Source organism: Jaculus jaculus, chromosome 9, assembly GCF_020740685.1.
Source record: "Jaculus jaculus isolate mJacJac1 chromosome 9, mJacJac1.mat.Y.cur, whole genome shotgun sequence".
In the NCBI taxonomy this organism is placed as follows: domain Eukaryota; kingdom Metazoa; phylum Chordata; class Mammalia; order Rodentia; family Dipodidae; genus Jaculus; species Jaculus jaculus.
Genome location: NC_059110.1, coordinates 106,709,471 through 106,721,783, shown reverse-complemented (window position 1 = coordinate 106,721,783; position 12,313 = coordinate 106,709,471). Strand labels below are relative to the sequence as shown.

The 12,313-nt window shown below is 57.2% G+C and overlaps 1 protein-coding gene across 3 annotated transcripts; it reads left to right on the top strand.

The window, feature by feature from the left end:
• Positions 1 to 723: 723 nt before the first annotated feature.
• Positions 724 to 11,477, top strand: Epn3 (epsin 3). Of its 3 annotated transcripts, none has more exons than XM_045158920.1 (10): positions 724 to 968; positions 4,819 to 5,501; positions 6,632 to 6,750; positions 7,290 to 7,370; positions 7,576 to 7,704; positions 8,997 to 9,078; positions 9,467 to 9,736; positions 9,894 to 10,010; positions 10,120 to 10,350; positions 10,447 to 11,477. In XM_045158920.1, the coding sequence occupies exons 2-10, from the start codon at positions 4,961 to 4,963 to the stop codon at positions 10,773 to 10,775; spliced, it is 1,899 nt and encodes a 632-aa protein (XP_045014855.1). In that variant the 5' UTR covers positions 724 to 968; positions 4,819 to 4,960; the 3' UTR covers positions 10,776 to 11,477. The 3 variants fall into 3 exon arrangements, with proteins under 3 accessions (XP_045014855.1, XP_045014856.1, XP_045014857.1); XM_045158921.1 differs by lacking the exon at positions 724 to 968 and adding an exon at positions 1,272 to 1,570; XM_045158922.1 differs by lacking the exon at positions 724 to 968 and adding an exon at positions 3,265 to 3,364.
• Positions 11,478 to 12,313: the final 836 nt, after the last annotated feature.

Here is a 12,313-nt window from a genome sequence, read left to right as displayed (position 1 = left end):
TGCTCTCAAATAAATAAATAAATAAAATTTAAAAAAAAAAACACAACCTGGGGAATTTCTGCTCCCTTCTGGAACAAAGGAATGTGGGAACGTGAAGTGGCTGAAGGGCAGTGGCTGGGGAGGTGAGGAGCAGGCGGCTCAGACCAGCGCCACAGGAGTTTTCTGGTGTAACAGCTGGCGCAAGGCTGGTGGACTGGTGCTGTAAGAGCAGCCACGGTGTGTAGGGTGGCTGGAAGCCCCTAGGGTTCACGCTGGTATTTCTGGCAAGGGCATTCATGGGCCCCCAGCTCCCTGCAGTTGAGATACAGTAGGAGAAAGAAATTCAGAGTGGGCAGGGCACTCCCTCCCTGAGTTAGGGAGACAAAATCCCCACGCCCCTCAGGGTGGTTGAGGAAGCCAGTTGGGCGCCCACCAAAGAGGGGTCCTCCTGGTCCAGAGGAGGAGAGGCAGGGTGTGGCGGAGGTGTTGGAAATGCTCCCCGTTTCCAGCCGAGGAAGGGTTAACTCCCTACGAACCGGGAGTGGGTCACGTCCAGATCTGCCCCCTGGGTTTGCCCAGTAGGTTAGGCTGGCTGGCAGGCAGGCCTCCACCTCTGCGAAGGCACCAGGCACCTTCACCCTGCTGGCAGCAGGAAGGGGTTAACCGGCCCGCCCGCCCGCCCTGCGTCCTCCTGGGTCCTGTTACCGCCGAGGCAGACCTGCCGGGCCAGCCGAGCAACTTTCCTCCCGGGCGTGCGGCCGGCGGGAGTCCAGGAGGCGCCAGCCCGCGGCTCAGCTGCGGCTACTGGGGGGGACCCTGCTGCCCTTCAGAGGGGTCTTAGCCTCCCTGAAGAGGGAGAGGGTGGGGCTCCTGGACGAGGGTCCATGGTGGATGGCTCTGGAGCCGCCCCAGAGGCTGCGCCGTCCCCTTGGGGTCAGAGGGTCACTGCGGAGGCCGCTTGGGCCGGGGCAAGGGAGCCCGCGCCGGAGGTAAGCATCCTCCCGGGGGCGGGCGGGGTGGGCCGTGGAGGCACCCAGCCCGGAGGTTGGGGGGGGGGGGAGTTGGCTCGGGGCGTAATCTTCTTCACTTGAAAAAGGGTAGGACGACAGAGCAAAGCTATAGAGGACCTCGAGACTTCTTACCTGTGCCCCTCCCTACCTTCCCGCCACCCTCAGGAAGGGACGGGGGGGGGGGGGGGGGGGTCGGGCATCCCAGGACTCTCTTGTTTGGGGCGGTATTCTTCTCTGATTCTGACACCTTCCTGCAGTTCCCTCAACCTCTCCTGCACCTTTAATCCCAGGACGGTCCTCAGCCCCTTTCGGGTGCTGGTGCTCCCGGAGCTCAGCTGCCCCAGGGTCGATGAAACCAGACAGCCGAGGGCTAGCGCTCAGTCCCCTGCCCCTCCAGCAGCAGAAAGGGCACTGCCACTTCCCCGCTGCTCACACTGGCTCTGTCGGGGGCAGAGGTTAGAGAGGGGTGCTGGCTGCTGGGGGCGCACATGCACTTTGGCAAACTCATGCATGTGATTGGACGACTCCGGTTCCCTCCATCTCTCTGAGCCCCCACCCTGGGGATGCCATCTGCTTCCTTGGTGAGCTGACTTTTGGGAATCTCTCCAGCCCCTACCCTGGCATCCCTCTGGGCCAGTGTCCCGAGAAGTCCCCTCCCCCAGTTCTCCTGGGAGCCCGGTATATGGGAAATGGTTTGTACTTTACCCTTATCCCCCAGCCCAGCCTAAGTTCCACCTCTGCCAGTCCCCCCCTGCCTCCTGCCTTCCTCTCCTCATCTCTGAAGCGGCCTCCCCTGGCCCTAGCTTCTGCGTCCTTTCCTCTACCCAGCAGGGTCTGGCTCAAGGTCACTGCAGTAATTCCATACCCGCTGCCTGGGGCCGCTGCCACCGCCTTATCGGCAGCTGGGCTTGTGTTTCACTCCTTTTTATTCCTGGGCATATTGTGTTCGATAAAACCCTCTGCTTGTAACCACCGCTGGCAGGGCTCCCAGCCGCTCCTCCCGGCCTTCCTTCCCTACTCCAGAACCATGCTGTACCTTGCCCTGCCCCTCTTCTTCTCTACTGTACCCCTCAAACTCCAACGGAGTGGAGAAGTGGTGGGGGCGGGGCCCAAGCAGCTCCCTGTTTGTTTGTTTGTTTGTTTTCAAGGTAGGGTCTCGCTGTTCACTATGTAGTCTCACGCTGGCCTTGAACGCTGGGGGATCTTCTACCCCTGCCTCCCAAGAGCTGGGATTAAAGATATGCAGCACTCCAGGCTCCCTGTGGACTTTTGGTTTTTGTTTATTTGTTTGTTTTTGTGTGTGTGTTTAAATTTTTATATTTTTAATTTTCTTTTAAAACTTCCATAATTATAGACAATAAACCATGATAATTCCCTCCCCCCTTACTTTCCCCTTCTTAACTCCACTGTCCATCATATCCCCTCACCCTCTCAATTAGTCTCTCTCTTATTTTGATGTCATCATATTTTCCTCCTATTATTAGGGTCTTGGGTAGGTAGTGTCAGGCACTGTGAGATCATGGGTATCCAGACCATTTTATGTCTGGAAGAACACATTGTAAGCAGTCCTACTCTTCCTTTGGCTGTTACATTCTTCCTGTCACATCTTCCACAATGGACCCTGAGCCTTGGAAGGTGTGATAGATATGTCTCAGTGTTGAGCACTCCTCTGTCACTTTTTCTCAGCACTATGGTGCCTTCTGAGTCATCCCAGAGGTCATTGCCATCCTTGTTTTTTTTTTTAAATATTTTTTATTTTTTGAGAGAGAGATGTGGGGGGGGCAGTGGGAGGAATGGGCATGCCAGGGTTTCTAGCTACGGCAAATGAATTCCAGATGAATGCGCTACCTTTTACATCTGGCTTATGTGTATACTGGAGAATCGAACCTGGGTTCTTAGGCTTCATAGGCAAACACCTTAACTGCTAAGCCATCTCTCTATCCCACCTTTCTGTGTTTTTGACCCTTCTTTCCCAGCTCCAGCAGAGGTGTGCAGAGAATGCCCACTTTCTTCTTAGGAGAAAAGTCCAGGCAGGGCCACAGGGCCCACATGGAGGGACCCTTTTCTGGGCCCCTGGACCAGAGGGCCCAGGTAGACAGACCCAGGTAGGGCTCTGGTGGAATCAGGATGTCCAACTGGCTCTGCAGGTTCCAGAGGCCAGCAGGGAGGAGCATGCACCGGGGCGGGCTTCCGCACAATTATTCCCCATCTTGACCCTGCCTCTGCCAGCCTGCCCTCCCACTGGGGAGGTGAAGACAGATCTGAGTCATTAGTAAGAGGGAGGGCAGGAGTTAAACAAGTTGTGGCTGTGGCATCCCCACAGAAGGCCAGCCACAGGCTGGACAGAAAGACAGACAGAAGATAGAAGATAGAAGGTAAGCAGTGATATGGCCCAGGTACCCTTCTAGCTCCCAGAGGATCCCATCCTCTGGCCAACCTAAGCTCTTCTGGGGACCTGAGCCCTGATAGGACCTGCCAAGACCTGTTAGGGCGCTTTGAACTGAGTCAAATCTGTTTGTCTGCAGAGCTGGGGCCTGGGAGTGGGACAGCCTACTGATAGCTGCCTGTGGCAGCCTGGGGACAATTGAGGCACAAGGTGGGGGCTAAAGAGTGATATTGGGAGGAACAGTATCCAGTTGTGGGAAAGTAAAGGCACTACAGGCCCAGCTGTGTGTGTGTGTGTGTGTGTGTGTGTGTGTGTGTGTGTGTGCACACGCGCGCGTGCGCACTCGCATGTGTACCCAACTATACCATTGCTAGAGGAATGGTGGTGGCAGGAGGATCCTGCTTTGGGTTTCTGGTAGGGGGAACTGTTCTCTGGTGGGCAGGGAGGTAACTGGTCCTGATTCTCTGCTGGAGTCTTCACTTGGGGACTCACTTGAACTATCACTGCCCTCAGGGAGCTTGCATTCTGGCTGGGAAGGTAGGACCAAGACTGTAAAGTCATTAGATTAACTAATTACCAAACTAGATGACGTTGACAATAAGTATTGAATTAGTCTCATGAAGATCTAGGTGCTGTCAGTCCCAGCCCTGCCACCTACATACTCTGTGACGTGAGCACCCCATGTGTATATAGGGTTAGCTGGGGACAACTTCCCAACATGCTCCTTCCCTGGGCCTTCTGACTGGGCTCACAACGTTTCCCGCCTTGCTGGTTCCCTCAGCCTCCTCATTCTTCCACCTGGGTCTCTAGTCTCCTGGACCTCCTCCAGGAAGTCTTCATGATTTTCCTAGTTTGTGCCTTCTTTGCTCCTTGGCATGTCCAACCTGGGCTGTGATTGCCTGTGTCCGCTCAACTGGACGTCAGTGGCCCACAGATGTAGTGCCAGCCTCAGCAGTAACAGCAGCGGTTCCAGGAGATAGGTGTTGAATGAGTCAAACTGTAAGAATTGGCCATATTCTCAGAGAAAAGAGGAGAGTGAAGGGATCAGTTGGGAAGATCGCAGAAGAGACAGAAAGAGCCAAGCAGGAGTGAGGTGGGAGGGTGACATTCCTGCTGGTCACCTTGGAGTCCTCAAAGCCACACATTCAGGTTGGGGGACCTGGGGCTGTACTCCCACTCACCAGCTCTGAGACTTAGGCAAGCCGTTGCCTACTCTGTCATTCTCCCCATGTGTGGCTGGAGATAGTGATTACAGTGCCCTGATGCAGTGGTTGGCTAGGTGGAGCATGCCATTCTAGTGCGGCCTAGGAATTGTGAGTAAAACAAGAGGTGGATGAAAATTGTTCCTGGCAGCAAGGACTCTGGTCAGGCCTTAGTTGGTCACTGTCTGACTGCCCAGTAGGGGACTGCTGGCCCTGAGTCCCAGACCCTTTTCTTCCTCAGCCTCATGTGGAACCCAAGGACACAGCCGCCCTGCTGAAAGCACGGCGGCCCATCCTTCGAGACCGTGACCTCACGGCGGTGGCCCTCCTCAGCCCTCCACCTCCCGCGGGGGCAGAGGCCACCCACCTCCAAGTCCCCAGCCATGACGACATCCGCACTGCGACGCCAGGTGAAGAACATCGTCCACAACTATTCCGAGGCAGAGATCAAGGTGCGCGAGGCCACCAGCAATGACCCCTGGGGACCACCCAGCTCGCTCATGTCAGAGATCGCCGACCTGACCTTCAACACAGTGGCCTTCGCTGAGGTCATGGGCATGCTGTGGAGGCGACTCAATGACAGCGGCAAGAACTGGCGGCACGTGTACAAGGCCCTTACTCTACTGGACTACCTGCTGAAGACGGGCTCCGAGCGCGTGGCCCACCAGTGCCGCGAGAATCTCTACACCATTCAGACGCTCAAGGACTTCCAGTACATCGACCGGGACGGCAAGGACCAGGGTGTCAATGTGCGTGAGAAGGTCAAGCAGGTAATGTCCCTGCTCAAGGATGAGGAGCGCCTGCGGCAGGAGCGAACTCATGCCCTCAAGACCAAGGAGCGCATGGCGCTGGAGGGCATGAGCATCGGCAGTGGGCAGCTGGGCTTCAACCGCCGCTCTCGTGGATCCCCGTCCTCCTTCACGTGTAAGTGAACCCCGTGGGTGTGTGCATGGGACCTTGGAGGAGGTGTGCGTGCCCAGTGCACAGTTAAGAGCCCCTACTTCAGAGGGAAGCTGCAGCGAGATGAGGAATGCTATGTGCTGGCACACAGTAGGTGCTCAGCAAGTCAGCTGAAATAATCTCACGCTCATGTTCTTGCCGTTGTCAGCCAGCTGTTGACAAGATTAGGAATGGTGGTAGGAGCACAGGCTCTGGGGTGGAATGTCATTCATTTTGCCCCTTCCAAGTTGCGCAGCCTGGGGAACCCGCTCCTTGTAAAATGGGGATATGCCCGCCTGCCTCCATCATTCGATCAGAAAGTTAAGTAAGACTAGGTCTGCACATGCCCTTGACCCTTTCCTCAGATGCATGGCATTCTCCCTATTCAAAGATCTTGCCCTTGGGCTGCAGAAATGGCTTAGCAGTTAAGCGCTTGCCTATGAAGCCTAAGGACCGCAGTTCGAGGCTCGATTCCCCAGGACCCACGTTAGCCAGATGCACAAGGGGGCACACGCATCTGGAGTTCGTTTGCAGTGGCTGGAGGCTCTGGCACGCCCTTTCTCTCTCTCTATCTGCCTCTTTCTCTCTGTTGCTCTCAAATAAATAAATTAAAAAAAAAAAAAGATCTTGCCCTTGAAAACAGGGCTGGCTGGGCACTTCCTGACTGCGTCCCATAGCACTGGAGGCCTCCGTGACCTAAGGAGTGCTAGAACACCCCCCTTCCATCAAGTCCATGATGGATCTCCCAGGGCTCAGAGACCGACCTTGTCTGACTGGCAGCTCTCTGTCTCCCAGTCGCCGTGACCACCCCCATTAGATGGGGTCCTGCTGGAAATGTCGAAGAGCTGGGGGCCAGACCTGGGTTGGGTCCTGATGAGGAGGCTGGCAGGGCACCACCCCCTGAGTTGTCTGCCCTCTGACATCTGCACCACCAGTTCAAGTGGGAAAGCCACAGGGGGTGCTTAGTATACCGCCTGGCTCCTTGACCCCTCGGTGTCCCATTGTTCCCTTTGCCTTGGGTTCCCTCTGTAAGCCTTGGTTGGCTTTCTGGCAGGCACAGGGGCACGGGCCCATGGGTACTGGTCTGGTCACAGAAGCCATTATGTTTGTTATAGCTGCATCCTCATCCCCACGGTATGCCTCAGACCTGGAGCAGGCGCGTCCCCAGACCTCAGGAGAAGAGGAGCTCCAGCTGCAGCTGGCCCTGGCCATGAGCCGCGAGGAGGCGGAGAAGGTGAGGCCTGTGGCCGCAGAGAGAGAACAGGAGCCTGGTTCCGTCCCGGACTCCACAGACAGCACGCACAAAACCTGTCCGTGTCAATGGGCTTGTTTCAGGCAGAGAGTCCTACCTTCAGTGCTCTTGGGCTGGGCCCAGAAGGGGTGGTGAGTGTGTGCTTAGGGTCCAAGATCTGCCTTAGGGGCCTGCGGCCTCCTCATGGTGGAGGAGGGACGCCGAGATTTCTAGTCTTCCTTCAGTTGTCCTTTGAGGGAACGGGGACAGTGTCTCGGTTACTGTCCGCCATGACCTCTGTGGGTCTGGGCAGATCAAACAGGAAGCAGTTGCGCCCCCCAGGGGAGGGATAGGAAAGTTCTGGAAGTTCTCAGATGCAGCCTCCTGATCCTCCAGCGGCAGCTCCAGGGCAAACGGAGGGCTCGCTGCCCACACTCACATGTCTGTCTCTCCATCCCCACGCCCTGGGCCAGACTGCACTGCGTCTGGGGCCCCGGTGAGCGCTGCTGGGCCAAGTTCACGGCTCTCTTCCTCCCTCACAGCCCGTGCCCCCAGCCTCCCACAGGGATGAGGACCTGCAGCTGCAGCTGGCTCTGCGCCTGAGCAGGCAGGAGCACGAGAAGGTAGTGAGAGGCCTGAGCTGCCTAGGCTGCCGGTGCCAGCGTCGGTGCCAATCCTGGTGGAGGTGCTGCTCTGGTGCTGGTGGAGGAGCTGGCGCACTAACCACTAAGCAATCTGCTCTGTTGCGCTAACCTGGGCGCCTCCCACCCTGCTCTCCTGACCCCAGCCTTGGTTCTCCTTCATGCCCTTCTCCTGGTTCTTCTTCAGGAGGTGAGATCCTGGCGGGGAGATGACTCTCCCGTGGCCAATGGTGCAGAGGCTACCAGCCGCCGGCGGCAGGACCGAGAGCCCGTGCGAGAAGAGAGAAAGGAAGAGGAGAAGCTGAAAACCAGCCAGGTGGGGAGTCAGCGGGGAGTGCCCCAGCTGACCAGGCCTGGATGTGACCAAGTTGTCCTGCACGTAGAGCAGAGCTTGGGATGCACTGCTTAAGTGTTTCTTAAAGGGAAATGGGCGGGGGGTGCATTACTACCTGCTCCCACACTCGGGGGCTGGTGACTGAGCCAACACTGAAGTGGCGTGTCAACAGCCATGATGGAGATCCTGGTCTTGCTGTCACTTATCTTATGACTTGGACTTGAGGCACCTCACTGGCTTCAGGTTCCCCCTCCCCCCCACTTTTTTCTTTTCTTGTTTTGTTTTACCAAGTAGGGTCTTGCTCTAGCCCAGGCTGATCTGGAACTTACTATGTAGTCTCAGGGTGGCCTCAAACTCACAGCAATCCTCCTACTTATGCCTCACAAGGGCTGGGATTAAAGGTGTGAGCCACCAAGCCTGGTTCAGTTTCTTTCTTTCTTTCTTTCTTTCTTTCTTTCTTTCTTTCTTTCTTTTTTTTAATATATATGTTTTTTATTTGGGCAGAGACGGATGGATGTGTGCACCAGGGGCTCCTAACAATGCAAACAAAATCCAGGTGCATGAACCACTTTGTGCATCTGGTTTTATGTGGGTACTGGGGAATTGAACCTGAGCCGTCAGGCTTTGCTAGCAAGCACCTTTAAATGCTGAACCATCCCTCCAGCTCTCTGTTTCCCTTTTGTGTAGCATGGTTTAGACAGGTTTTAGCTCTGACACAGGATCATGTGACAGGTGGATGGAGGTTAGTGGCTGGCGTAGGCTCCCTGGGAGGGGGAGCAGGCAGCTACTGAGAACAAGACCACCTTCCACACGTTCATGTTGCCCATGGGGCACCTCTGTGCCCTTCCTGCCTATATTCATGGTGGCCAGTGTCTCTTGGGTACTAAGCTAGGGAGGTAGGCTCACTATTAAAAAAAATGAAAGTTCCATCTTTTCCCTGACTGTCCCCTTTTGCTGGCTTGGGGTCTAGCTCAACTCTGCTTCTCCTTGGCTGCATAACCTCCGGGGAGAACTACTTCACCTTTCTGGGTTTCCACTGGCTCATCTGTAAAGTGGGCACATGAGCCACCTCACGGGGTTGTTATGAAAGCCGGCACTAAGTGAATGAGGAAATGCTTTATAAACGGGATGCACTGATCAGAGGTGAGGGATCATTAAGGCATGCTTGTGGAATGATGAAAGGAGGGAGTGAGGTAGAATCAGGCTGTGGGTCAGGCTTGCCTTCTCTCCGGACCCCGCCCACTTCTGAGCCACGCGGCCTCTCCCCTCCACAGTCCTCCATCCTGGACTTGGCTGACATCTTCGCACCAGCCCCGCCCTCCACACACTGCTCTGCGGACCCATGGGACATTCCAGGTGGGCCTCAGGCTGCTCCCAAGCTGGTTCTGGAGAGACCCTTCCCTCCAGATAATTGCTGGCAAAATGTCTCCCCCACCCCCAATAACCGAGGGTCGCTGCGAAGTCAACCCACCTCCCTGAGCCTCTGGGGTGTGGCTTTTGCACTGAGGGCCCAGGGAGCCCGGTTCACCTGTCAGCAGATCCTTGGTGGGGCAGGGGGCTGGTGCTCCCATACTTGGGAGTCCTTGCTCCTGGGCTAACTTGCTAAATGAGGGTTCCACCCTATGGCATGGTCCCAAGTCAGCATCCCACCTGTGAAATGGGTCCCACACCTCCTTACTCGGGCTGGGGCCAGGGACGTGGTGTGCCTGCTATCACATCTATGGCTGACCCTGCCCACTTCTAGGTCTCAGGCCAAACACAGAGCCCAGTGGCTCCTCCTGGGGACCCTCTGCAGACCCCTGGTCTCCTGTCCCTTCTGGAAATGTCCTGTCCCGAAGCCAGCCTTGGGACTTGCTTCCTACTCTCTCTTCCTCTGAGCCCTGGGGCAGGACCCCAGTGCTGCCCGCCGGTCTCCTCATCGCAGACCCCTGGGCACCAAAGTCTCCCCACCGCACGCTCCCCAGTGCTGGGACAGACCCTTGGGGGGCCTCCATGGAGACCTCTGACACCCCTGGTAAGTGAAAGGCAAGGGGGTTAAAGGCTGTGGACTTCTGGGTCCCCTCTCCCTCCAATACCAAGGACAATCTGGTGAGAGGGCTACATCCCTGGGAAGGGTCAGACCTGCACCTGCCCCTTCTCCCAGCTCACCCCATCTCGGCTCATTTGATTAGCTCTAGGTGGTACCTCAACCTTCGACCCATTTGCCAAACCTCCAGAATCCTCCGAGACCAAGGAACAGTCGGACAGCGCCCAGGTCCTACCCTCTGGTAAACCTGGCAGCCCTGGTGGTGAGTAGGCGGCCAAGGGATGTCACAGCACCCCTTGCCTTAGGAGAGATCCCAGGGGCAGCCGTGCCCTCCTTCCTCCCCCACCACTGAGTGATCTCGTCTCTTCCAGAGTTGGACCTGTTTGGAGACCGCAGCCCCAGCTGCAAGCAAAATGGCACGAAGGACCCAGACGCCTTCGAGCTGGGCGGGCTCGGGGAGGCGCTAACGGAGCCGAGCAAGGAGGAGCGCCCGTGCAGGACTCCCGAGTCCTTCCTGGGCCCCTCGGCCTCTTCCTTGGTCAACCTAGACTCGCTGGTCAAGGCGCCCGTGGCTGCAAAGGCCCGGAACCCCTTCCTGACAGGTAGGACCCCACCCCATCCGGTTTTTGGGACCTCGCGGGGCTGCCCCTCCATGCCCGCGGCCAATCCCGGCCCTCTGTCCTCTGGTCCTCCCGCAGGTCTCGGCGCTCCTGCCCCCAGCAACCCGTTTGGTGCGGGCGAGCAGGGCCGGCCGACCCTGAACCAGATGCGCGCCGGCTCGCCCGCGCTGGGCACGGCGGCGGGCGGGCCCGTCGGGGCGCCCTTGGGCTCCATGACCTACAGCGCCTCCCTGCCCCTGCCGCTGAGCAGCGTGCCCGTGGGCGCCACCCTCCCCGCCTCGGTCAGCGTCTTCCCACAGGCCGGAGTCTTCGCCCCGCCGCCGGGGAGCCTGCCGCAGCCTCTGCTACCCACGTCGGGCTCGGCCGGGCCGCTGCCCCCGCAGGCTGGCACCAACCCCTTCCTCTGAGCCACCGGGGCGGGGCGCCTGCGTGCGAGGCCCCGCCCCCTCCGCGGCCCTCGTGCCAGCTGGGCATGGATCCAGGCCCCCTTGGCACCCTGGTAGCTCCCGGAAGACGCTGAAAATGGACTGCATCTAAGGGGTGGAGACCACACCCCCATAATAAAGACTGGAACCCACATCCTCAACTTTCACCAAGTGGACTTTTTTTTTTTTCCCTGCGGGGGTGTGGCAGCGGGGTCTGGACCACTGCGTGGATCACCAGCTATGGAACAAACTTCTTCGGGGTCTCGGGGAGCAGACACGCCCCCCCATTTCCCTTAAAGCACTCTCAAACACCCTTCCTGCCAGGTGCTCTCAGTCTGTCATTCTTGGGTCATTTGTCACACATCACCACATGGGGATGGCCTGACCATAAGGGACAACAGGCATTCGTTTCCCAGTTGTTTCTTCTTTAATGTGCTGAGCGCTTTAGGCAGATAATGCATTTATCATGCAACGAGACTCTGTGGCAGATGTACGCCTGCTCCCGTTCAGTGATGGCTGCAGGCTCTGTGGGGCCCTGAGCAAGCTGAACAGGTATGTGTTTCTCATCCAAAATTGGGTTAAGATTTCAAAACAGGGTCTGATGTGGAGGAGCACACCTCTAATCCCAGTACTCTGGAGGCTGAGACAGGAGGATCACAAGTTCAAGGCCAGCTAGGACTAAAAAAAAAAAAAAAAAAAAATGCTTTCCACAGAGAGCAGAATATCAGGCCGAGGGCATGGCCCTCCCCAGTGTGACCACACGGGTCTCTTTCTCTCTTGCTGCAAGTGGCTGTTTAATGAGACGTCGCGCACAGAGAGGTGCAGCAGCAAGCTGGGGTACTATGAGGCTGGGATGCAGGGCTAGACAGTCTCCAGAGAGTGGCCAGCAAGTATCGACCGCTGCGGACAAAGGACTTAGGCTGGTCCGGAAGGGACCGGAGATCACTCCGCCCACAGCCACTGGGAGCTCAGAGTGCTGCGGAGCAGGCAAGCCAGCTGCATGGATCCTGCTGCCCCACAGCCAGGCACAGGAACCCCCACATTTCTAAAGCCCAGCTCTGCCCCAAACCCTGTCACCAGGGCTGACTGAAAACACTTCAGCCATCACAGGTCATCTGGCCCTTCTGGGATCAAGAGTGGGACAAGGGTCTGGTCCTTGACCCCGAGGACCACCACACTCACCTGGCTTCTACGCACCACCTATCTTCCTTTCCCTGGGTCACTACGCAGGGATGTGTCCTCACAGCCTGGGGCCAGGCTTAACAGGTAGCCTGGTGTCAGCTCCACCCTCTTTTTTTGGTGGGGGGCATAGGGGGAGAATCATAATGTCAGGCTTCAGGCCTGAAGCACTACATTTGGGGAGGTGAGTCAACTCCCTGTCCTTCCTGGGGAGGAACTGCTCCCACAGGGCTGATGCAGGCAGAAAGGCGAAACTCCTTCCTCAAGAGTCAGCCTGACCTGCAAACTGCTCTGAAGCTGAGCTTAATGATCATCGCTTGATAATAAGTGGTTGTGAACTC

Excerpts from the sequence above, each read along its gene's own strand:
- Epn3 (XM_045158920.1), top strand. The coding sequence starts at position 4,961 with ATGACGACATCCGCACTGCGACGCCAGGTGAAGAACATCGTCCACAAC. Across the intron at positions 6,751-7,289 it reads GCCGCGAGGAGGCGGAGAAG|CCCGTGCCCCCAGCCTCCCA; the intron begins GTGAGGCCTGTG and ends CCTCCCTCACAG. Across the intron at positions 10,351-10,446 it reads CCGGAACCCCTTCCTGACAG|GTCTCGGCGCTCCTGCCCCC; the intron begins GTAGGACCCCAC and ends GTCCTCCCGCAG.